The sequence below is a fragment of the Pipistrellus hanaki genome (genome assembly GCF_964339955.1).
Source record: "Pipistrellus hanaki genome assembly, chromosome: 2".
Taxonomy (NCBI): domain Eukaryota; kingdom Metazoa; phylum Chordata; class Mammalia; order Chiroptera; family Vespertilionidae; genus Pipistrellus; species Pipistrellus hanaki.
Window position 1 is genome coordinate 100122222 of NC_140504.1, and position 27306 is coordinate 100149527.

Sequence of the window (27306 nt, forward strand, 5' to 3'; positions counted from 1 at the left end):
AACCACTTAAAATACCAACTAGGGCCTACATTCAATGAGTGCTTACTAAGTGCCAGGTATGTTTACATATTAACACAATTATTTCTCATAACAGATAGAATGGTTAGCAGTCAAATGTTAGTTACTGTTTTTATTTTTCCAAGTAAAATATATTAGAAATCTATTATGCTCTACTAACCCACTCTATCCTATATAATCAAAGCAAAATATGCAAATCAACTGAATGGCAGAACAACCTCAGTGGGGGGGGCAGAGGGGTGGGAAGGGAGATAGGGGAGCGCCTGGCAAGCAGGGGGCCAGTGGGCACAGGAAGGGGACGGCAATGGGGGGGGAGGAGTGGCGATGACTAGCAGTACTGTGATGAGGGCTGGTGCCATCCCCTGATCACCCAACAGGTTGCCTCCCTCAGGGGGAGGCCACCAGTGACCATGGCAGGGCAATTTGGGGCAGGGCCAGCCACTCGCTATCCCCAGATAGGCCCATCGGGATCGCTCCTGCAGAGGGAGGCCAACAGTGATGGTGGTGCAATGGGGGGTGGGGCCGGCTGCTTGCTGACCATGCCATCCCTGATAGGCCCGCCAGTCACCTCCCATAGAGGAGTGGGCCTATGCCATTAGTTGGACATCCCCAGGCTGTGAGAGGGTGCAGGCTGGGCTGAGCCCTCCCCACCACAAGTACACAAATTTTCGTGCACCAGGCCGCTAGTGTATGCATAATCTGTCAACTTAAATCTAAGACTTCTCAGCTTTAACCTGTATATACATAGTCCAAGTATATAGCTATTAATAGACACATATCTACAAAAATTATAAATTGCAGGTAGTTTTCAAAATATATATAATGTTTTATTCATCATGCAAGGAAAAGCATATGGAATAAAGTTGTAACGTATAATTCTTTTTTTTTCAGTTTTCTTATTTCAAGAAAAATGATTTAAAATATAGTAATGTTACATATAATATAGTAATGTTAAATATAGCAATAAACCTTAATATTTCAAGTAAAACAATGTTAAATATAATAATGTTACATGCAATAAACATTAATAACCCAAGAAAAATTATGTTAAATATGATATTATAAGCAATAAACACCAATTATCATTTGTAAGAAAACTGATCTTACAAATAATAATACTACATGCAATAAACATTAATATTTTGAAGACAAAAGGATTTTAAGTATAATAATATTACCAAAACTGTACTAACAGTGTATCACAAACATTGTAGGAAGTATTAAAAATGTAAAAATAACAGGATTACTTTTATTATATTCTAGAATACTATTTCCCCTCTGGCTCTATTTTTGTTCATCATTTTATATAGTTCATTATATTCCACAAATGAGTGAGATCATGTGATATTTATCTTTCTCTCACTGGCTTATTTCTCTTTATGATGCACTCCAGTTCCATTCATGCTGTTGCAAATGTTAAGAATTCCTTCTCTTTTATTGCATTGAGTAGATGTATCCCAGTTTTTAAATCCACTCAAATGCTAATGGACACTTTGGCTGTTTCCAAATCTTAGCTATTGTAAATTGTGCTGCTATGAATATAGGGGTGCATATATCCTTTCTGATTGATGTTTTTGATTTCTTGGGATATTTTCCTAGAATGCTGCAGCTATTTGGGGTCTTTTGTTATTCCAGATGATTTTTTTGTTCTAGGTCAAATGGAAGTTCCATTTTTAATTTTCTGAGGAAACTCCATACTGTTTCCCACAATGGTTGCAGCAGTCTCCATTCTTACAAGCAGTGCACAAGGGTCCTTTTTTGTCCATATCTTCACCAGCACTTGTCTTTTGTTGATTTGTTGATTCTGACAGGTGTGAGATGGTACCTCATTATTGTTTTGATTTTCATCTCTTGGATGATTTGTGACTTTAAACATGTTTTCCTATATATTTTGGCCTTCTTTACATCCTCTTTCAAAAAGTGTCTGTTTATATACTTTTCCCATTTTTTGGATTGGATTGTTTATCTTCCTTTTGTTAAGTAGTATGAGTTCCCTGTAAATTTTACAGATTAAACTCTTATCAAATATACCATTGGCAAATATGTTCTCCCTCCTAGTAGGCTTTCTTGTTGTTTTATTGATGGATTCTTTTGTTGTGCAGAAGCTTTTTGTTTTGATGTAGTCCCATTTGTTTATTTTCTCTTTAATTTCCATAGTTATAAAGAGCTGTATAGGTAAAGATATTGCTATGGCATATATCTACTATTTTGCTGCCTATGGATCATGCTAAGATTTTTATGGTTTCCCATCTTACATTTAAGTCCTTTATCCATTTTGAGTTTATTTTTGTACTTGGTGTAAGTTAGGCTAGTTTCTTTTTCTTTTCTTTCTTTTTTTTTTATGTATCTGTCCAATTTTCCCAACACCATTTATTAAAAAGATTTATCTTGACTCCACTGTATGCTCTTGTCACCTTTATCAAATATTAATGGAACATAATGGCTTGGGTCCATCTCTGGGTTCTCTGTTTGATTCCATTGGTCTATATGTCTGTTCTTATGCCTATACCAGGCAGTTTTTAGAACAGTGGCTTTGTAATACAGCTTGATATCTGGTATTTTGATCCTTCCAACTTTGTTGTTCTTTCTCCGGATCACTGCAGCTATTTAGGGTCTTTTGTTATTCCAGATGAATTTTTGGAGAGTTTTTTCTAGGTTTGTATTGGTATCTTAATGGGAATTACATTGAATCTATAGATCGCTTTGGGTAGTATAGAAGTTTTAATGATGTTGATTCTACCAATCCATGAACACAGTATATTCTTCCATTTGTTTATGTCTTCTCTATCTCTTTTTCAACATCCTGTAGTTTTTTTATTATATGTCTTTTACCTCCTTAGTTAACTTTATTTCTAAGTATCTTAATTTTCTTGTTGCAATGGTAAATGGAATTGTGAGTTCATTGTTGGTGTACAAAAAAGCCACAGATTTCTGGGTGATAATTTTGTAACCCTGCTACATTGCCAAATTCATTTATTAACTCTAGTAGTTTTTTGATGGAGTCTTTGGGGGTTTTTATGTACAATATCATATAATCTGGGAATATTTACAATTTTACTTCTTTTCCAATTTGGATGTCTTTTATTTTTTTCTTCTTGTCTGATCTCTTATGGCTAGCACTTCCAGTACTATGTTGAACAGGAGGGGTGAAAGTAGGCATCCCTATCTTGATCATATTCTTAGGGGAAATTGTTTTAGTTTTTGCCCATTGAGTATGATGTTGGCTATAGGTTTGTCATATATGGCCTTTATCATGTTGAGATCTGCTCTTTCTATTGCAGCTTCCCTGAGAGTTTTTATCAAAAATGGGTGCTGGATTTTGTCTAATGTTTTTTCTGCATGTATTGATATGATCATGTGATTTTTTCTTTCAATTTGTTTATGTGAATTATCATGTTTATTGATTTGCAAATATTGTATCAGATTTGCATCCCTGGAATAAATCCTACTTTATCATGGTGTATGGTCTTTTTAATACATTGCTGGATGTGATTTGCTAATATTTTGTTGAGAATTTTAGCATATGTTCATCAGGGATATTGGCCTGTAATTCTTTTTCTTTGTAATGTCTTTGTCTGGTTTTGGAATTAGAATAATTCTGGCCTCATAAAAAGGGTTTGGAAGTATTCCTTCCTCTTGAATTTTCTGAAATAATTTTAAGAGTAAAGGTGTTATTTCTTCTTTGAGTGTTTTGAAAAACTTCCCTATGACTCTGTCCAGACCTGGGCTTTTGTTTGGTGGGAGAGTTTTCAGTACTGTTACTACTTCATCAGTTGTTATTGGCCTATTCAAGTTTTTTATTCTTCCTGGTTCAGTTTTGGGAGATTATATTTTTCTAGGAATATGTCTATTTGATCCACATTGTCTAGCTTGTGGCACATATTTGTTCATAATATTTTCTTACAATCCTTTGTATTTCTGTGGTGCCTATGATTACTTCTCCACTTTTGTTTTTTTTTTTTTTTTACTTTATTTATTTGTGTCCTCTCTCTGTTTCTTGATGAGTCTAGCTAATAGTTTCATTTATTTTTTTTGTTTGTTTTTCAGTCTCTATGTTATTTATTTCCGCTTTAATCTTTATTATTTCCTTCCTTCTACTTACTCTGGGCTTTTCTTATTGTTCTCTTTCTAGTTCTTTAAGTTGTAAGGCTAAATAGTTTATTGCTGATTTTTCTGGTTTTTTTGGTGTGTTTTTTTTATTTTTATTTTCTTGAGGTATGCCTGTAGTGCTATGAAGTTCCCTCTGAGGACTGCTTTTGCTATGTCCCAGAAATTTTGAGTTATTATTTATTCATTTCCATTTGTTTCCAGGAAGTTTTTTATTTCTTTCTTGATTTTGTTGGTATCCCATTCATTATTTAATAACATGCTATTTAGACTCCATGTATTTGAATGTTTTGGGGTGTTTTTACTGTAATTGATTTCTAATTTCATTCCACTGTGATCTGAGAAGATGGTTGATATAATTTCAATCTTCTTAAACTTGTAAAGCCTTGTTTTGTATCCTAATATATGATCTATCTTTGTGAATGATCCACCTGCACTTGAGAAGAATGTATATTCTACTGAATTGGGGTGAAATCCTATCTAATAAAAGAGTAATATGCAAATTAATATCACTCCACTACACCCATAAGCCACGCCCACCAGCCAAATATGCAAATTAACCCAAACAAAATGACTGTGGCCACAGAGAAAGCAGGAGGCTTGGGTTTCCCTGGTAATGGAGGAAGCCAAGCTTTCCTCACACCCTGGCTGGCCCAGGCCTCCGCAAAGTTTCAATTGTAGGAGATAAATAAATCCCAGATACCAGAGCCTCCTCTTTGGTTGCCAGGGGGTGTGACCAGCCTGAAAACCACCACAGGACTCTCACCCAGGCTGCCCCATGCCCCAAGAGATCTCTGACCTTGATCTCACCCTTCAGGGAAAACCAGCTGGCCCCCACCCATGCACCAGGCCTCTAGCCTATCCAGTAAAAGAGTAATATGTAGATTGACCATCACTCCAACACACAAGATAGCTGCCCCCATATAGTCAAAGATGGCTGCCTCCATGTGGACACAAGATGACCATCAGAAGCTGGGCAGCAGGGGAGGACAGTTGGGAGGGACCAGGCCTGCAAGGGAGGGCAGTTGTGAGTGATCAGGCCATCAGGAGGACAGTTAGGGGTGAGCAGGCTGGCAGAGGAGGGCAGTTAGGGATGACCAGACCTGCAGGGGATAGCTTTTTAGGGCAAACAGGCTGGCAGGAGAGCAGTGAGGCATCAATAAAACTGGCTGGGGTGTTGTTAAGGGGTGATCAAGCTGGCAGGCAGAGTGGTTAGGGGCAATCAGGAAGGCAGGCAGGTGAGCAGTTGGAGACCAGCAGTCCTGGATTGTGAGAGGGATGTCTGAACAGGCAGTCTGACATCATCAAGGGATTCCAGATTAGAGAGGATTTAGGCTGGGCTGAGGGACACACACACCAGTGCATGAATTTCATGCACCGGGCCTCTAGTGTTCTATAAATGTCTATTAAATCCATCTGATCCACGGTGTTCTTTAGAGTTTCTGTTTCCTTGTTAAGTTTTTGTCTGGAAGATCTGTCCAGGGAAGTCAGAGGGGTGTTAAAGTACCCTACTATGATTGTATTTTTGTCAGTCTCTTCGTTAAACTCCTCTAGACATTTTTTATATATTTAGGGGCACTTATATTGGGTGCATACATGTTTATCAGGGTTATAGTCTCTTGTTGGATCAATCCCTTTAGTACTATGTAGTGACTTCTCTTTTATCTTGTGATGGCCTTCATTTTAAAATCTATTATGTTGGATATGAATATTGCCACTCCACCTTTTTTTTCTTTTCCATTTCAATGGGAAATTTTTTTTCCATTCCTTCACTTTCATCCTTTGTGTCTTTTATTTTGCGGTGGGTCTCTTGTAGACAGCATATAGTTGGGTCATGTTTTTGTATCCATTCAGCTACTCTACACCTTTTGTTTGGAGCATTTAATACATTTACATTTAGGATTATTATTGAGAGGTACTTATTTATAGCCTTTTTATTTCAATATGGCTAGTTTTCTCTCTCTATTTCTTCTCAGCAATTCCTTAAGCAATCCCTTTAGCATTTCTTGTAATGCTAGCTTGGTTGTGATGAACTCCTTTAGTGTTTTGTTTTGTTTTTAAATCTGGGAACCGCTTTAATTTGAAAATCTATTTTGAATGATGGCCTTGCTGTATATAGTAATCTTCATCTCAGATCTTTGCTTTTCATTGCCTTTAGTCCTTCATGACATTCCCTTCTGAACTGTAGAGTCTCTGATGAAAAATCAAGTGTCATCCTATGGGAACTCCTTTGTAAATAATAGTTTTCTTTTATCTTGCTGATTTTAAGATTCTCTCTTTGTCTTTAACTTTTGGCATTTTAATTATGATGTGTCTGGGTGTAGGTATGTTTGGGTTCTTCTTGTTAGGGGTTTTCTGTGCCTCCTGAACTGTGTAAGCTTTTCCTGTACCTGGTTAGGGAATTTTTGTACCATTATTTCTTCAAATACCTTCTCTATGCCTTTCCCTCTTTCTGCTTCTTCTGGCATACCTGCTATTCTAATATTGTTAGGTTTCACATTGTCCCACAGCTCCCTTAAGCTGTCCTACTGTTCTTTAATTGTTTTTTTCTCTTTGGTTCTCTAATTGAATGATATTTACAACTGTCTTCTAATTTAGTGATCTGATCCTCAGCTTCCCCTAATCTGCTGTGTATTCCTCCCAATGTGTTCCTTATTTGTATTATGTCATTCTTTATCTCACTCTCTTCTTTTTTCTTAGTTACTATATCTTTTTTCATGCTGTAGAGCATTTTTACCATCATTACTCTGAAGTCTGTTTCAGATAAATTTCTTATCTCTGCTTCACTTATCTCTTCTTCTGGAGAGTTCTCTAGCTCTTCCATTTGGGGATTCTTTTCTTTTTTCCCTCATTTTGGTTGTCTCTTTGGGTTTGCAACTGTTTTAGGTAGATCCTCTACACCTCTCAATCTCCAATGCAGAATAGTGTTAAAGGCTGTTTCTAACTAGTAATTGTATTAGGCAAAGACTCAAGCCTCCAAGAGATTGCCTCCGTCTACAGATTAATAAAATTCTGACTTGAATTGCCTCCAGGCAATTATCCTAAAGTGTAGGATGATTGTTACTTTTAATCTCTTAAGTAGTCTCAGGGCAAGGTGGTTTTCTATAGGGTGTATCAAACATCTTCCCCCCAGGCAAGGCAGATGTCTTTGTGGGAAAGATGTCCTCTGATGTGGAGGGAATGACAGCCCAGGAAACTTGGGGTGTCTGCCTTCTGAGTTCTATCCCCTGAATTCCAAGTCCTGGGTTCTGCTCTCACTGCTCCAGTCCACTTCACTCCCCCTTTGCCAGAGCACAAGGTGGGTGGCTCCACAGGGAATTTTTGTGCATTGGTACTTCAAGAGGTTGCCAGAACTTGCAGGTGCCACTCCATGAAAGACAGCACCCCACTGGTTTTCACAGCTAGATATTATGTGAATAACTTCCTCAGTTTGGTGCTCTCTGCTGAGGAGCCCAGCTTCGAGATTGGATCCAGTTTTCTCAGTGGCACCCCTCACCCCATAGCTGAGATATCTCTCCAAACTTCAGTTGCTTCTGTGGGTGCCCAGCCGGCCCTTTCGTGCCCCCACCCCTCCTACCAGTCTCTATTTGGTCTCCATACCTATTGGGTATCAGGATTCTTTTCTGTGCGGTTTCTGTTGATTATTCAGCACGCCTTTCTGTATTTCAATTGTTATTCCAGCTTCTTCAAGGGAGCATGTCCATGCAGTATCACCTACTCTGCTGCCATTTTTAATCTCTCCTGTTTGATTCTTAAAACCCAGTGGAATTCAGTAACATTTTCTTGAAATTGCTACGTTAATTTCTTCTTAATTTGATTTAAATTTTTGAGAGAGAGATCTTCTTCCTAATTTGATTTAAATTTAATACTGTAAAATATACACGAGGGACCCACTGAACGATTTTGTGCACCTTGAAAGGAACTGTGGATCACGAGGCTGCGGTGGGCACAGGGGCAGTCTCAGCCCATCCTCTGGCCTACTGCCTGACCCATCCCATCTCAGCCCCCAAACTCCACTGTTTGCCACTCCCATGCACTGACAGCACTGGCCCTGCTCACACCCACTGACAGCATGGAGCGATTGGGGCTGGCGCCACCAGCAGGTGCTAGCGGGGACAGCACCATTAATGGGTGCAAGCAGAGGCTGCTGTCCAGTTTGCCCCTCAGAAGAAAGGGGAGGTGAAGACCTCAGGGGCGATCGGAGCTGGCAGCAACTGCTCACACCCACTCATGGCGCCAAGTAATTGGGAACGGTGCTGGGCACTGGCAGCAGGTGTGAGTGGTGGCTCCAGCTGTGTGCAAGTGTGTCTGGTTCCAGCAGTGCGTGTCAGTGGCAGCTCCAGTACTAGCATCAGGTGCGAGCGGGGCCATTGCTGGCAGCGGGTGCAAGAGGTGGCTGCCGGCCCTATCGCCCCTCAGGAGTAGAGGGAGGAAGAGAAGCCCTGAGGGGCAATGAAGGCTTACAGCCACCGCTTGCACTCACTGATGGTGCCAAGTGATTGAGGCCAGCACTGGGCAATGGGTGTGAGCAGTGACTCCAGCACCAGCAGTACATGCGAGTGGGGCTGGCACTGGCAACAGGTGCAAGCACCAGGTGGGACCACGGCGGCGCACGGTAGCAAAGAATTTTCAGTAGCCACTAGAGGCTTGTCCCGATGACAGCAACCAGCATCCCCACTCACCTGCTCCGCCATCCTGCTGCATCAGATGCCTGCCATGTTCCACAGCTCTGCTGCCTGCTGATGATGCCTGCCATGTTCTGGGCGCACCACATGGTAGTCAGTGCATGTCATAGCAACTGATAGTTTGATTGTTCTGCCGTTCGGTCTACTTGCATATTAGCCTTTTATCATGTAGGATATGCTTTTAATATTTAATGTTTTTATTATATGGCACTTGGTAGGTATTTATTAACTCTTATAGTAAATTGTTAATGAATTCATATACATATTTAACATATATCCTACTTAATATTAATCTAATGCTTTAAACCTTGTTAATTATAAAATTTTCCTCATAAGCAAAGAGTCAATAAAACTGGTTATTTCTCCAGTTTCATAAATTTCTGTTAATTATTTAAGGATGAGGTATGGAGTTTCCTCAAAAAAACGAAAATGGAACTTCCATTCGACCCAGTAATCCCACTCCTAGGAATATATCCCAAGAAACTAGAAACATCAACCAGAAAGGATATATGCACCCCTATGTTCATAGCAGCACAATTTACAATAGCTAAGGTTTGGAAACAGCCTAGATGCCCATCAGCAGATGATTGGATCAAAAACTATGGTACAACTATACAATGGAATACTATGCTGCCATAAAAAAGAAGGAATTCTCATCATTTGCAGCAACCTGGACGGAATTGGAGAACATCATGCTGAGTGAAATAAGCCAGCCAATGAAAGAGAAACACCACATGACCTCACTCATTTATGGATAATAAAGAACATTATAAACTGATGAACAAAAAGATAGATACAGAGATAGTAAAGCAACAAACAGACTGTGAAATTACAGCAGGGAGGGTAGGGAAATATGGGGGATATAAGAAATCAACTGAAGGACTTGTATGCATGCATATAAGCAAAAGCAATGGACGAAAAACTCTGGGGAGGGAGGTCATGTATGGGAGTGGGGGTGGGGGGTGGGGCAATGGTAAGATATGTACACATATAATACCTTAATTTTAAAAAATGAAAAAAAAAGGATTAGGTAAACATGATAGGCACCTGCATCCAAGTATGTAGTTTCCATAAAGCATTGACATAGACCAAGACTCTTGCAAGATTTAGTAGACCTGACTGAAGGCTAGAGGGTCAGGGGATGGGTCACACTTAGGGCATGTGGCTTTCTAAAATCTCATCAGTTCTCTTGTTCCTCTCCTCTTCTTATCTCTGGTTTTGACTGCAGTGCTCCAAATTTTACTCCTTTAAATATTTAGTCTCCCAGCTACTAATTTTTTTAAAAATCTTCACCTGAGGATATGTGATTTTAGAGAGAGACAGAGAGAGGGGGGAGAGAGAGAGAGAGAAACCAGTGAGAGAGAGAATTATTGATTGGTTGCCTCCTGTTCACACCCCAAGTGAATTCAAACTCAAAACCTGGGTATGTACCTTGACCAGGAATTGAACTTCAATGCATGGGACAATGACCCAATCAACTGGACCCACACTGGCCAGGGCTCCAGCTTATATTCTTATATTTCCATGCTCAAAACCATTGAGGCACACTTCAGATAAATGTTGATTTTCAACATTTCTTTTCCCATCCATCTTTAGGAGACAGCTGAGATTTTAATTACAAGATTTTTTTCCTATTAAATATTTGTTCTTCTCAGTTATTAACATTGAATTATCATTCTTAAATAAACATAATATATAGTTTGTAATTTATTCATGTATTTTAAACAAATCAAAGTATAAGTGTTTCTGGTTAATATTTCATTATTAATAGGAATCAGGAAAAATAAACCAAAATTATTAATTGTGTATTTTATAGACTAACTTTTATTTTTTTATGGTAAGAGAAAGGTAACGCCTGGTCTTCACAACATTGGCGTGTTATGAGAATAGTTTTTCTGTGGAGAATAGTTGGTGCATCAGTTTTCTCTTAGAGAAGTTTTGTGAGCTTGTCTTAAAAATTGTGAGGTACCACTGCAGGACACAATACTTTACAAGTAATTTTAGAAGAAAGTCAGATTTTGTGAGCTTATTTGGAAAATGTTGACATGTTGTAAATTAGATTTTAGCCCATCATCATTTATTTTTTTTTAACAGATATTTATTGGACTCCTTAATGCACCATGGACTATTATGAAATATTTGATTTTATATATTATAGTTTCTGAAATACTCAAATAATTAAGATAGTCTCACCTTTTGGACATAAGAAAGAGAATTTTAAAAAGTCCTTTTTATACTTTTATTCACATTTTGAGTTACTTTTCTGTTTTTAAGAAATATTACTGAAAATCAGCAGTATATTCATTTAAGAAAAAGTGTTGGAAAGCAATTTCTCTATTTTACTTTTAGTTTTATGGACTAACTACATGTTTGTTAAATGAATTTGAATGTTTCTGTGTCATGCTAGGTTCAGAACCATAATTCTGTGGTGATTAAAACAAATAGTTACCTGGATTTTTTTTTTTTTTTTTTTTAGAAAGATAATTGCTCCTCTTGTAACTCGCCATGGAAAGCTGTGGTCCAACTTCTGGGGAGCCCTGAGTCCTGATGGCTATTTTGCTCGATATGAAGATTATGTGGATATTGTTCAAGGGAATAGAGTGTAAGTTAGTTAATTTAATCTTTAAATGTAAAATACGTTAAAAGGTAGAGATGGGACTTGTTAATATTACTTTTTTTTTTTTTTTACTATTTATCTTTTTTCTTTATGTTTAATTGAAATTTGGGAATCTGGGAATGACTTGGATTCTGACATATTAGTGTAAACAAGTATTTTACAAAAAAATGTTTTTAGAATTCACATCTTCAAAGGAACAAACTCATAGCTGTGGGAAATTCTAATAAATAATATATGGTTACCATGGATAGCAATCTTATGATTGATTATTAGAAAAGTAATATTCTTTAGTTAAAATATTATAAAGCAAATTTAGTTTAACTAATTTATTTTGTGACCAGGATGAAGGTTGTTTGATAGCTTTTAAAATTTATAAATGAACAAACAAAAACAACAATCAGAATCAAACTCTTCCAACATTTCCTATTGCAGGTATTTTCTGTATTAAATATTCTACTTTAAAAATCAATTTCTTCACTACCATCTGAATTCAATTTCTAGAATTTAAAAAGAATATACTTGTTACAAAGTGTGTGTATGATTGACTTTTTTTCCCCTGAGACAAATAGTTGATATTTTTAAAACTAACAGTCACAATTGAAATAGGTTTTTTTGCTAAGGTATAATAATATTACAGGAGACTGTCATTCTTTTTCATACAGACGATGGACCAAAGTGGCTGAGACATAAATACTTTGCCTAGTTTCTCAAATATGTCAGCCCAATTGAAAAGGAAAACATTTTTTCATAACTAAAATATGTGCCCTTAAATTTAGAAAGAAAATCGTATACATACTACTTGCTCAACAGTTGAATGTTAAAATGATGTTGTGTTTGTGAAAATAGTAATAGTAAATTTGAGTGATATAAATATGATGAAGGCTTTTGTTAGCTGCAATTAAGAAGCAGATAGCTGAGAAAACACTAAGATTATATTCTGTTATCTCAAAGTACTTATTGTCTCTAGGATTATTTGTATAGACCATATATATGCCTGATAAGTGCCTGGGGGTATAGTAGAAATAAGAGTTCACAGAAGTATGATAGAAAATTCATGTTTTATTTAAGTTGTATAATGTGATTTTTTCTCTAACCTCCTGTCATTGTCTAAAATGTGAGAATAAGAAGGTAGAGCCCTGACTGAGCAGTGGTTAGAGCATTGGCCCTCGGACCAAAGGACCAAGGGTTCAATTTCCAGTCAAGGACACATACCTGGGTTGCAGGTTCATTTCACTGCCCTAGTCAGGGTTTGTTCGGGAGGCAACCAATAGATGTCTCTCTTACATTAATGTTTCTCTCTCTCTCTCTCTTACCCTCTCTTCTTTCCTCCCTCCCTCTCTCTTTCTTTCCCTCCCCCCTTCCACTTTCTCTAAAATATATATATATATATATAAATGGAAAAATATCCTCAGGTGAGGATTAACAAAACACACACACACACACACACACACACACACAAAAGGTAGAGATTTTTAATCTAGTTAATACATATGTACATTCCTTCATGTACAAAAACTGCATGAAGGAATGACATCTTATGACAAATTTTTGTGTTTTCTTTTTCTTTATTTTTTTATGACCATTTACCTTAAGACTTATCTAGTAAGAAAAATGATATCATATTTTTTAAAATATATATTTTATTGATTTTATACAGAGAGAAAGGGAGAGAGATAGTTAGAAACATCGATGAGAGAGAGTCATCGATCAGCTGCCTCTGCACACCCCCTACTGGGGATATGCCTGCAACCAAGGTACATACCCTTGACCGGAATTGAACCTGGGACCTTTCAGTCCCCAAGCCGACGCTCTATTCATTGAGCCAAACCGGTTTCGGTATGATATCATATTTTTTAATATGTAATTTTTTTTTTTATCAAGATCTTCCCTTTCTGTACTCTAAAAGCAACAGGCACATATATCCCTTCAGGCGAATCCTTTCTTACACTGTTCTTATGAAATGAGTCATATTGAGAGGGAGGAAATGGGTCTGTGGAAAGAATGAAAGACAAAATAATATATATATACCATTTTCTTCTGATTATAATTCTTCATATCTTTCCTTTTTAACAAAACTTGAGGTGGTTTAATGAATTTCAAGAGGATATATTTTAAGCTATATTGAGTAGTATGCTGGTAAATGTTTAACAGCTGGTTCTTGGGATTGGAGGATGCCTTGGTTTATAGTGTTTGCCAATTTCTAAGGTGTAAATACTTCTACCATGGCTGATTTCAAGCTTCTAGTGTGAAGTCACTGAGCATAAGCTTAGTGAAGTTACAAATCATCACTGTGTAAACTAGCTCTGGAAAACCAGTTGTATTGGCATTATTTTTTTCTATCAAACTGCTAAATCTTAAATGCAAACACCTTCTGTACAACAGAATATTATACTCTAACTGTAACAACTGAGAGGTGACAGTCAAAATGCCAAACATATATCAACCTTAAAATAGAATTTCTCTAGGGAGGGTAGTGATTTATCTCATAGCAATGTAGTTTATATCTAATTAGAGACCTGGTGCACAAAATTCATGCATGGGGGATGTGTCCTAAGCCCAGCCTGAACCCTCTCTAATCTGGGACCCCTTGAGGGATGTCTGATTGCCAGTCCCTGTGGGATTGGGCCTAAACTAGTAGTCAGACATTACTCTCACAATCCAGGACCGCTGGCTCCTAACTGCTCGCTTGTCTGCCTGCCTGATTGCCCCTAACCACTTCTGCCTGCCAGCCTGATCACCCCTAACTACTCCCCTGCCAGCCTGATGATGCCTAACTGCTAACCTGCTGGCCTGATTGTTCCCAATGCCCTCCCCTGCTGTAACCCACCTCCTCTGCCCAGAACTGCCTCTTCCACAAGAGGCGCTGGAGATGCTAGGACTGGCTTGCTCTGTGCAGCACAGAGCCACAGGACCCCCACACCTCACTGTGCAGAGCAGCCACCAGGCCCTGCCTCCACTGTGCAGGTGGCCATCTTGTGGCAGCTATCTTGTAAGGCATCATGTGAGGACATAATGCCACCTAGCCTTTTATAGGATAAATTATTATATAGAATAATCTCATTTATAGGATGTCCCCAAATATATAAACACAATTTGCATAATTATAAATGCAGAGTTTGTACTTCAATTGCATTTTCAAACTTCCAGTAGCGTTTTAGGATGAATTTCCTTTGTTTAAAGCTTAGCCTGGATGAAAAGAAAAAAAACATCAATTCAACTATCAGTTGTTAAAGTGTGTGTACATGTTTTGGGGACACGCTGTACAAATATCATGTATGTATGGATGTGTGTGTGTGTGTGTGTGTGTGTGTGTGTGATAGAGAGAGAGAGAGGAGAGAGAAATTGCTTTAAGTATGTTTGTATTTGCATGTAATTTGATTCAATAATTTATATATATAATTTAAAACATATAAATCATTTATTTTTAAAACAAAAATAAAACTTTAAGTATTTTATATTTGTGGTATTTTGGAATGTCTTCTCTTTATTTTCAGAGGGTTATGGAATGTCCCATACATGGCTAATGTGTACTTAATTAAAGGGAAGACACTTCGATCAGAGATGAATGAAAGGAACTATTTTGTTCGTGATAGACTGGATCCTGACATGGCTCTTTGCCGAAATGCTAGAGAAATGGTAGGGTATATAATGATGGCTTATTCGGTGTTCTAAGAAAATGGCTTGCCTTACCAATTGATGTGCTATTTTCTTTTGATGTTCTTTTTTCTTTCTAGTTTGTAAATACTAGCCAATTTTTTCTGATTCTGTGTTGGGAAATTGGGAATAATTATGGAGAATAATTTGTGAATATTTACCTATGAAATACTTGAAAAATTAGGCTGGTGCTTAAGCTAACGTATCAGCAACAGTGCAATTCAATAATAAATATAAATTTGTTACAAATCAGCATAGCATTTTTAAAAATTAATCTATACTTTCATTTGTAATTCTGTATTGAAAACTTGATCTCATTAAAATTAATTAGAGAAAGCCTAGGTGAAATTATCATTTACACATTTAAGAACACACTTTTACTCTGAAAATTAGTGTCCATACTTTATTATCAGTATCTCTGCATGTCTTACTACTAAACTGGGAGATGGATTGAGGTATGTAACATATTTTAATCTATGTGAAAAATTAATGATAAATTGCTACTCTACAAATCTACTTTCATTATATAACTTAAATGACTATAGAAAATAATTATGTTTTCAAAATGTATAAATATCTTTTTAAACATTTATATGGTTTCTGTTTTAAAAAGGATTTGATTATTGTATTCAAATTTATGTAAGCAAATATAATTTTGTGAACAATCAGAAAAGTTGGCAAGTATTTTTTATTAGTTTAATAAGGCATGTGTTGTGTGAAAATGTTTGTTTTTCCTACAAACCTATGTGCATTGTTATTAAATATTCTCAGTATCTGTAAATATAATTTGTGCTCATGTTTGGCTAATTTTACTCAACAGCGCATCCCGGAATGGCCTCTCTTACACATTTTTCTCTTTGTCTTAATTTTATGTCTAATGGAAATTATACTACTAAATGAGCTTGGATTTATGTTTCACAAGGGGGAAAAGGGGGCTAGAGTTGTTTCTTTGTGTGCTCTATAAGCTTTGCTTGTTCTGCATGTTTTCTAAGAGGGACATTTCAGAATGTCAACTTTTTATGAAGGGTTGCTATTTTACTACCTGAAAATACATGAGAGAGTGGGTTTGCAGGTCAACTTACCCATTGCTTCTCTTCATTTTAGACTTTGCAAAGGGAAAAAGACTCCCCTACTCCGGAAACATTCCAAATGCTCAGCCCCCCAAAGGTGTTATTTTTATTTATTTTTATTTGTTTTTGATTATTGGGTATGGTATATTGTCTAGCAATAAGTTACTTAAAAGTCTTCTTTCCATTTAGCTTGGTAAATTGTTGGTATACACTGGTTCTGAATCTAAATATGTGCTTATAAGCTTTATGTATTGGGGGTGGGCATTGTAGAATATTCAACTCTCAATTCTTTGGGCTGATTTATATTTTATGGCTGACATATTATGATAGATAAGAAAATGAAACATAAATCCCTTTCGCTCATTTTTGTTTTTTTTAAGGGAGAGACAGTGTAGAAGTAAGTATAAAGTACATTTTGATAAAAATTAGAATTAGGTACTCTTCATGAGTTTTTTATTATTATTAACTAGTGGCCCAGTGCACGAATTCATGCGTGGGTAGGGTCACTCTGGGTGGCCTGCAGGGATCGGGCAGAAACCTGCAGTCCAATGCCACCTGCAGTTCCTACCTGCCACTCTGGGTCATTCTGGCCCAACTGTGCCTGCTGTGGTTTGTGCCCAATCAGTCCTGATTGGGAGAGGCAGCAGCGCTTGTCAGCCATAAGCCCTGCATCTGGGACCTTCCCAATGGGAGTGGCCTGCAGGATCCGCTGAAATGGGATCTCCAACATCCCCCCAAGGGGTCCCAGATTGTGAGAGGGCTCAGGCCAGGCTGAAGGACCCCACCGGTGCATGATCAAGGCAGGGGAGGGACTATTGGAGGGCCCCAAGCCTTGTCTGGCCTATCTCGCTCAGTCCCAATTGGCCGGACCCCTACCAGTCGGAACATCTGCCTCTTGATGATCAGTGCACGTCATAGCAAGTGCTTAAGCAGCCTTAGCATATCATTAGCATATTATACCTTGGTTGTTCAGTTGTTCTGCCATTTGGTCTATTTGCATATTACCCTTTTATTATATAGGATAACTAACTCCTTTATCATTCAAACAGGTACAAAAAGAAACAACCTTACCTTAGTGATGTTGCCACATTTATTTGGTTTGGGACAAGGATATGAGACTGATTTTTAGCTGCCTTATAATGTATGAATAGTTTCTGAGTTTAGTTTTTCAATGTCATCTATAATAATAAAATCATAATATGCTAATTAGATCAGACATCCTTGCAGATGTCCTTCCAGACAACCTTCCAGATGAAGCCAAGGCTGCAAGGGAAGCCTGGATCCCGGGTGCCTGCTGGCGGCCAGAGGAAAGCCGGTGTGGGCAGCCCAGGGGAGGAAGGCCTACTCTTGCATGAATTTCATGCATCAGGCCTCTAGTTAGGATATTAAAAAAATAAAAGACTGATGAAAGAATGTTGACATTTGAATTATTTTAAAATGTGATTTTTTCTTTGAAAGGGTAAGAAGCCAAAAGAGATACAGTTCATTGCACATTGCCTCAAAAATACTTCTGATTTCAAACAGGAATTTTCTTCCAATGTCTACATCTAGAATAAATGAGAAAAGGACACAAAACAGTCCTTTCTGGCTATTCAATTGAGTGGCAGTGCAAGCAATTTGTTTTGTGTGGTGTCTGAATTCATGATGAATAAAATATATATATTTCTTTAATTTTTAATCATGTACATTTTATATGAAAAATAAAATTCATGTTCATAAGTGAAAAGATAAAAATTGAAATTGATGTCATATTTTTCTGTAGTTAAACATGTTTTCTTGTACTTTATTCTATGATTGTTAATATTATTATTTTTTGACATATAGGGTGTATTTATGTACATTTCTAATAGACACGAATTTGGAAGACTATTATCAACTGCAAATTACAATACTTCCCATTATAACAATGACCTCTGGCAGATTTTTGAAAATCCTGTGGTATGTATTTCACACTCAACTTTACTTACTACTTTTTTTCCTATAACTCTAAATGGATTAAAATAAATTGGGTTAAAAATATGAGAATGTGCTAAGAGGCTTTAAATTTTTTAAATCATATCAATTTTAAAAATATGTTATTAATTATATTTTATTTCTATAGAGTAGATATAAACCTGCAAAAATAACTTTTTTTTATAAAGATATATATTAGGTTTGGGGAAGAAAATTTAATTCTCCAAGTATTCTACTTATATGTTGAAGAGCACATCAAATTTCTAACCACAACTTCAGAAAAAAGTGGTTACAAGTAGCTCACATATGATAAAATTATATTTTGATTTTCAGAAAGAAAAATCAAGCATTAGTTTGGGAAAATAAATTTTATTTTATAATTTTTACTTTTTACTATTTTGTGTAAATTTTTAAAAATTCTTTATTGTTGAAAGTATTACATTATGTCTCCTTTTTCACCCATTGACCTCTCCCCACACGCTCCCTCTCACAAGCACAGGCCCTCATCCCCTTACTGTCCATGTTCATTAGTTATGCTTATATGCATAAATAAAAGTCCTTTAATTGATCTATTATCACCACCCCTCCTGTACTTCCCACTGCGGTTTGACGGATTGTACAATGCTTCTCTGTTTCTGGATCTGTTTTTGTTCATCAGTTTATGTTGTTCATTATATTCCACAAATGAGCGAGATCATGTGATATTTATCTTTCTCCAACTGGCTTATTTCACTTAGCATAATGCTCTCTAGGTCCATCCATGCTGTTGAAAATGGTAAGAGTTCCTTCTTTTTTACTGCAGCATAGTATTGCAATGAGTAGATGTATCCCAGTTTTTAAATCCACTCAACTGCTAATGGGCACTTAGGGTGAATTCAAATCTTAGCTATTGTAAACTGAGCTGCTATGAGCATAGGGATGCATATATTCTTTTGGATTGGAGTTTCTGATTTCTTGGTGTATATTCCTAGAAGTGGAATTGCTGGGTCAAATGGGAGTTCCATTTTTAATTTTTTGAGGAAACTTCATATTGTTTTCTACAATGGCTGCAACAGACTGAATTCCCACCAGCAGTGTACTAGGGTTTCTTTTTCTCCACATCCTCACCATCACTTTTCATGTCTTTTTCTTTAATTTTTTATTGTTTAAAGTATTACATATGTCTCCTTTTTCCCCCATAGACCTCTCCCCAGCCATTCCCAACACCTAGCGCATGCCCTAATCCTTCTACTGTCTATGTTCATGGGTTATGCTTATATAAATGCATACAAGTCTTTTGATTGCTCTTTTATCCCCCCATCCACTGCCTTCCCTCTGAGGCTGGACAGTCTGTTTCATATTTCTATGTCTCTGCATCTATTTTTGTTCATCAGTTTATGTTGTTCATTTTATTTCACTTAGCATAATGCTCTCCAGGGCCATCCATGTTGTTGAATTCCCACCAGCAGTGCACAAGTGTTCCTTTTTCTCCGTAACCCCTCCAGCACTTGTCATTTGTTGATTTGTTGATGATAGCCATCTTAACAGGTGTGAGATGGTACTTCATTGTTATTTTATTTTCATCTCTTGGATGACTAGTGACTTTAAGCATGTTTTCATATGTCTCTTGGCCTTCTGTATGTCCTGTTTTGAAAAGTGTCTATTTAGATCCTTTGCCCATTTTTTTATTGGATTGTTTATCTTCCTTTTAAGATATAGGAGTTTCCGATAAATTTTGGAGATTAAACCCTGTCAGAGATAACATTGACAAATATGTTCTCCCATGCAGCAGGCTTTCTTATTGTTTTGTTAATGCTCTCTTGTGCTGTGCAGAAGCTTTTTATTTTGACATAGTCCCATTTGTTTTCTCCTTAATTTCCATTGTCCTAGCACCTGTTTTGGTAAAGATATTGCTATGAGAGACATTTGCTATTTTGCTGCCTATAGATTCTTCTAAGATTTTTATGGTTTCCCATCTTAGGTTGAAGTCCTTTATACATTTTGAGTTTATTTTTGTGAATGGTGTAAGTTGGTGATCTAGCTTCATTTTTTTTTTTGTATGTATCTGTCCAATTTTCCTAACACCCTTTATTGAAAGACTTTCTTGACTCCATTGTATGTTCTTGACTACTTTTTCTTTCTTTTTTTTTTTTTTAAATATATTTTATTGATTTTGTACAGAGAGGAAGGGGGAGAGATAGCGAGTTAGAAACATCGACGAGAGAGAGTCATCGATCAGCTGCCTCTTGCACACCCCCTACTGGAGATGTGCCCGCAACCAAGGTACATGCCCTTGACCGGAATCGAACCTGGGACCCTTCAGTCCCCAAGCCGACGCTCTATCCATTGAGCCAAACCGGTTTCGGCTCTTGACTACTTTTTCAAATATTAATTGAGCATAATGTTTTGGGTCAATTCCTGAATTCTTTGTTCTGTTCCATTGGTCTATATGCCTGTTTCTGTGCCAGTACTAAGCAGTTTTAGGAACTATGGCTTTATAATATAACTTGATATCTGGTATTGTGATCCCTCCAACTTTGTTCTTCTTTCTCAGGATTGTTGAGGCTATGCAGGGTCTTTTTTTATTCTTTATACATTTTAGGAAAGTTTGTTCTAGGTCTGTGAAATAAGCTGTTGGTATTTTAATGGGGATTGCATTGAATCTATAGATGGCTTTGGATAGTAGGGACATTTTAATAATATTGATTCTAGAAGTTCCCGGCTAGCTCAGTCGGTAGAGCATGAGACTCTTAATGATATTGATTCTACCAGTCCATGAACACAGTATGTTCTTACACTTGTTAATATCTTCCTCTATTGCTTTTTTCAACATCCTGAAGTTTTCCAAGTATAGGTCTTTTTCTTCCTTAGATAGGTTTATTCCCAGGTATCTTAATTTTTTTTTATTGCAAATAATCAATGGGATTGTTTTTTTAGTTTCTCTTTCTGTGAGTGCATTTTTGGTGTATAGAAAAGCCATAGATTTCTTGGCGTTAATTTTGTATCCTGCTTTCTTGCCAAATTCATTTATAAAATCTAGTCATTTTTTGATGGGAGTCTTTATAATTTTCTATGCACAATATCATGTCATCTGTGAATAATGACAGTTTTATTCTTTTTCCAATTTAGTTACAATTTTTTTTTCTTATTGTCTGATCGCTATGGCTACCATTTCCAAAACTATGTTGAACAGGAGTGGTGAATGTTGGCACCTGTCTTGTTCCTGTTCTTAGGGGAAATTGTTTTAATTGGCCCTCTTCAGTCCATATCCCTATTCCTACTGTTCTCCAGGTGTTCTCTGCCCTTCCTTCTTGTAAATTGTCCCCTTAGATGTGTCTAACTTGTTAATTCCAGGTTGATGTTCGCTGACTTTTCCAGTTTGTCCCCAGGATGAGGTGCATGACTCATCTGTCTATTGAGCCACCATTTTCTATCTCTCCTTGTTTATTTTTTTAAAAACAATTTGTAAATGTATACCGAAGATAGCCAGAGAAAATTGCATAGTAGCTGGATTTAACATATAAAGAAAGTCTTGAGTTGGGAAACAATTTACTTTTAAATTCTAAAATTATTTTTTCTCTGAAAGATTTGAATCTATAGGAATTAACTTTTTTTTTGTCTGTTCTATGTAGTGAAGTCAGAACATGTATTCAAGAAAAAATGCTCTTTTAAAGGATCATCTTTGAATCATTTTTGCAATACTACTATTTAGAGTTTTCCTCTGCCAATAGTAAAAATTTTTAATTACAAACTCTTAATCCACCTTATCAGAATTCTGTTTTATTTTGTAGGAGTAATTGACAACCAGGAATAGGAAATTTAATGGTCTCTGAATACTCTGTTGAATAAAAAGTAAATATTTTAAAAAGTATTTTCACCAATTGATGTCTCTCTCACATATATGTTTCACTATCTATTTATGATCTTTTTTTTCTCTCTCTCCTTCCCTCCTTAACTTCCACTTTCTCTAAAAATTAATGGAAAAATATCCTCAGGTGGGGATTAATAAAACAAATCTATAAGTATAAAAGCCTAAGTGACTGAATGACCAGTCGACTGGTTGCTATGACATTCACTGACCACCAAAGGACAGGTGCTCAATGCAGGAGTTGTCCCCCTGGTGGTCAGTGTGCTCGCACAGCAGGAACGCTGCTTACCTACCCAACTGGCACCAGACGCAGAGCTCATGGCTGGCGAGTGCCACTTCGGCAGTGGTGTGAACATTTCCCAATGGGAACTGACTGGGCATGAACCTGCAGCAGGAACAGCAGGGTCAGGATGAACAGGAGCAGCAGGCAGGAGTGGTAGGTGGCAATGGACTGTCGATTTTAGCCTGATCCCTGCAGGCCACCTGCCTGAGAGTATCAGGCCTAAACTGGCAGTCCAACATTCCCCTAGGGGTCCCAGTAGATAAATAAAGGATAGCACCTCCAGCTCATTTAGTTTCACATATTCATGGACTTAAGAAGAAGCTTTTTTAATGGTGAAGGTGAAATTACATATTTTACTTTAGTGCTAAATTTCTTGTTATTTTGAAAAAGAGTATTATTTTATTTCTTTTTTTTTTTAGATCTCACCCTTTATTACTAATTAAAATAAAATTTAAACATTAATAATAGGGCTCTAAAATTAAAAACAATTGCAAACAATGCCAATGCAAAAACTAAATTACATACATGTTATTTTCAAAACTTGAATGTCAAGAGCAAAACTCTGGCTATTAAATAATAACAACAATGCCAATGCAAAACAACAAAATGAGAAATCAGAATTATGGACCTATTAATATTTTTAGCTATGAAATGAGTCTCTTTTGTTGCTGGTGTAGATTTACTCAGAGTCCTTGGATTTGCTGCACAAGACTTTGCAGAAGACTGGAGGCTAACAGGTGCTAGCATGAGCAGGAACATGATTAAAGAAGTAGCTTCCACTTCAGTCTTTAATTTCTTCAGATGACTCCATGTTGGCACGTCAATCCCTTCCATAGCTTTCAGTTTTCTTCTCCCACTTTGCTGTCGTCTGGGAAACTCTCAGTCCTTTTGGGTGAAGGGACACAGGAGCTTCTCTGAGTCCATTGTGATGACGGACATAACACTCTGGCACCCAAATTGGCTGCATTGCTCCTTCTTTCCTTTCATTTTGAACCCAAGGTTCGACCCCACAACACTCCAGGCCTGGCTGCTCCGGGCCTGGCTGCTGCTGCTCTGAGCCTGGCTGCTGCTGCTCCAGGCCCAGCTGCTCAGGGCCCAGATGCTTCTCCGGGCCTGGCTGCTTCGGGCCTGGCTGCTCAGGGCCTGGCTGCTGCTGCTCCGGGCCTGGCTGTTGCTGCTCCAGGCCCGGCTGCTGCTGCTCCGGCCTGGATGCTCCGGGCCTGGCTGCTGCTGCTCTGAACCTGGCTGCTGCTGCTCCAGGCCCAGCTGCTCAGGGCCCAGATGCTTCTCCGGGCCTGGCTGCTTCTGGCCTGGCTGCTCAGGGCCTGGCTGCTGCTGCTCCGGCCTGGATGCTCCGGGACTGGCTGCTGCTGTTTCGGGCCTGGCCGCTCTGGGCCTGCCATTCTTCCATCCTCCAGCTGGTCACACTTCAAGAGCCCCATCAGTCCCTCATTGCTCCTACTATCATGTTAATTGTTGACCATCAACCACCCAGCACCTCCCTGCCACCGCGGTTCTGGATGATAGATGTCCCTCATATTAGCTTCAATTTTTAAATTGTTGTGGGAGCAGCACACCAGCCGCTCAGCCACGCCGCCATCTTGGTTTCTCTATTATTTGATTTCTTAAGTAATGTTAGCATCTTGAAAAAATATCACAAATTATGTCCTGAATTGTAGATGTTTATATAAAAATTCAATTTTTTGGAGACTATCCTAATATATAAAAAGCCAGGGGCCATGATGACTGAAACAACCAGACAGATGACCAAAGAGCAGGCTGTGTGAAGTGACCAGGCCTCCAGGGGAGTTAGTGAGGGATGACCAAACGACTGAACAGCAAACTGCGTGGGGCAACCAGGCCGGTGGGGGGAGCAGTTGGGGGTGACCAGGCCGGCAAGGGGGGGGGCGGGCAGTTGGGGCGGCCTATTTGGCAGGTGGAACTGTTAGGGTTTATCAGGCCAGCAGGCAGTGGCGGTTAGGGGTGATCAGGCTGGAAAGCAGGTGAGCAGTTAGGAGCCAACAGTCTCAGATTGTGAGAGGGGTGTCCGGCTGCCAGGGATTGGGCCTAAACTGGCAGTCGGACATCCTCCGAGGGGTCCTGGATTGGAGAGGGTGCAGGCTGGGCTGAGGGGACCCCCTCCCATGCACCAGTTTCATACACCAGGCCTCTAGGGCAATGATAATATCACAAGTGAGTTGGAATAGCTTTTCTTTCTGTGGTTTTACTTTGTTGTTGTTTACTTTAGAAATTCACCATATAGATATACTTTGTAGAGGCTATGCATAGCAATATATTAATAATTTTCCCATTATCATAATTTCTAAGAAATTAGTAAGGTCACAGTTTGTTCAATGATATTTGAAAGGTAGTCAAAACAAAAAATTAATGTAAAATCTTAGGGGCTTTTTTCTTTAATTTCAGTAATGACACATAGGAAAGAATACAGAAGGATTCTGAAATGTTATGAATGATTATTTACTTCTAATTTTTCTCCTATTTTGAAATCCAAACACTAATAAGTATTAGAGGGAATAATAAGATAATATAGTAATTTGATCCTTATAATTATACTAGGAGCCCAGTGAACAAAATTCATGCACTGGTGGTGAGGGATCCCTTAACCCAACCTGCCCCCTCTCATATATTGGGAGCCCTCAGGGGATGTCCTACTAACAGCTTAAGCCCACTCCCCATGGGGAACGGATTTAAGCTGCAGACTGGCCTCCCTTTGTGGGTGGCAAACTGGCTGATCAGGAGAAGGTGCCAGCCCCATCACCCCATTGCTGCAGCCACTGCCAGTCAGCACAGCCACCAAGGTGTTTTCATCAACATGGACTCCAGTGCCTTCACCAAGAAAAAATGACAAGTTTCTTTAGGCATTTTCAAGATGTGTCTTTCATAGGATATTCATTTCTTTCTTTCTTTCTTTTTTTTTTTATCCTTACCTGAGTATAAGTTTCCATTGATTTTTAGAGAATGTGGAAGAGAAAGGGAAAGACAGAGAGCAACATCAAAGTGAGAGGAACAGTTTGATTGTTTGCCTCCTGCAACTTAGGTACATGCCCTTGATCAAACTCTAACCCAGACCCTACTGTCTCAGGCTGAGGCATTATCCACTGAGTCAAACCGGCTAGGGCAGGATATGACATTTCTTAGCCCTCCAGCAGTGGACCTTCGTTTTTTGCTCCAGAAGTATGGTGGAAAAACCCTAGATCACCTTTTTGGAGTCTTATTACCCAAGTTACTAAGAATATTACCAGTGGCATACAGGAAGCTTAGCCAATGTGCAATCAGAAAAGGAGTTTCCTCCATAGTTCACCCCAGTCGAGGGCTGGGCCCTGCCCAGGCCGAAAGCCTCTGGCTGAAGCTTTAGGCCTGGGCAGAGACCCTCTAGCTCCCTCTGATCACTGGCTCTGCCCCTGCTCAGGCCTGCCCAGGCTGAAAGCCTCTGGCAGAGGCTTTTGGCCTTGGGCAGGGGACCCCAGGCTCCCTGTGATTGCAGGCTCCACCTCTTGGACAGGAGCAGAACCCCAGCTCCCTGTAATCGATTGCAGGCTCCGCTACTGCCCTCTCATTCTGATTGCAGGCTAGCCCTTCCCAGGCTGCCCTGGGCTCACATGGCCTTACTTCACAGTGACCTGTGTGCCAGGATGTTCCTGGGACACAGGTACTGGGCACCTATATATGCAAATTAACCACCATCTTTTTTGGGGTAATTTGCATACTCACTCTGGTTGGCTATGGGCATAGCAAAGGTACGGTCAATTTACATGTTTGTCTATTATTAGGTAAGATACTTTAAATGAAATTTATTAAAGAATTTGAAGATAGTTTGGATTCTCTAAGTCAGAAATATCTTAGCTACATATAAGCAGAGATATGTTAAACTAAGAATGTGCGTAAATTATCTGGATCCTTTGAAATCTGGCCTCAAAAAGTATATTACAGACAAATATTTTTTGGAACATGTTTTGATTGGAGTTATCTTATGTCTGTACCTCAGGTCTTTCCTGTCACTTTCCTATATTTGTACTTTATAAAGAGAAAATTAAGAATTTTGTTTGACTGCCTAAATACATTTAATAAGAGATCTTTTTAAATAACAACTCCATATTTTAATATATACTCTCTAAATAATTGGGATTTTAAATGAAACACGTGATCCAGGGAAAGGATTTCTTAGCTGCTGCTATTAACAAAAATTGAGGCATTTCAGTGTGTGCTTTATGTGTTAGAGATTGGTCAAAGAGGAAAGTTGATTCATGAATTAACATCAAGAGGATCTATTTTTACTATATCTTAAATTTGGTAACTTAAGGAAGTGAATGTGTTAGGTATCCTATGATCATTCTTTGACATATTAAAAACTGAAGTGAAGGAAGAAATTTTGAATATATATATATATATATATATATATATATATATATATATTTTTTTTTTAATTTTGATTTTATTTTTAAAATTGAAATTATTTTAGAGTAATTCACTATATAAGTAATACTCAAATTGACTAATATTTGTTGATAGAATTCTGTATTGTTCATTTTTAAAACACATATTTAAACACATTTTGTGTAGATGCATAGGATATAGTATACAAATCTAATTACTTTAATATTTTTCACATTTTTAAATTCTGATGAACCAAAATTTTGTGTTTCATAAAAGATATATGATCATACATAGAAGCAGACAAAGATTAAAAAACATAAACTGGGGTTTCTGAGAACTATTTAGTCTATAACAGTCATTTATAAGTTGAGTAATTTCTAAAATGCATATACTTTATATTGTTTATTCAAGTATTTGTAAAAGTATTTGCTTTAATCTGTATAATTGAAATTTTTTTGTAGGACTGGAAGGAAAAGTATATAAACCATGATTATTCAAAGATTTTCACTGAAAATATAGTTGAACAGGTTTGTATTAATAATTATTATGATATGTAGAACTTTTTGCTGTATTTTCCAGAATGATATATTATTACTACAATACTGCTTTAATTACCCTTTAGGTAAAATTTATATGGCTTGATTCCCAATTTTATAGCCTTAAGGATCATGTAGTTA

At 37.7% G+C, this 27306-nt stretch overlaps 1 protein-coding gene across 1 annotated transcript in view; it reads left to right on the plus strand.

The window, feature by feature from the left end:
• Nucleotides 1-27306, plus strand: part of PLOD2 (procollagen-lysine,2-oxoglutarate 5-dioxygenase 2) — a 213038-nt gene that overhangs the window by 179540 nt on the left and 6192 nt on the right. Inside the window, exons 12-16 of the mRNA XM_084875943.1 lie at nt 11287-11412; nt 14922-15063; nt 16186-16248; nt 17976-18089; nt 27091-27156. Of these exons, the coding sequence (XP_084732069.1) occupies nt 11287-11412; nt 14922-15063; nt 16186-16248; nt 17976-18089; nt 27091-27156 (511 nt within the window). The remainder of the gene's footprint in view (nt 1-11286; nt 11413-14921; nt 15064-16185; nt 16249-17975; nt 18090-27090; nt 27157-27306) is intronic.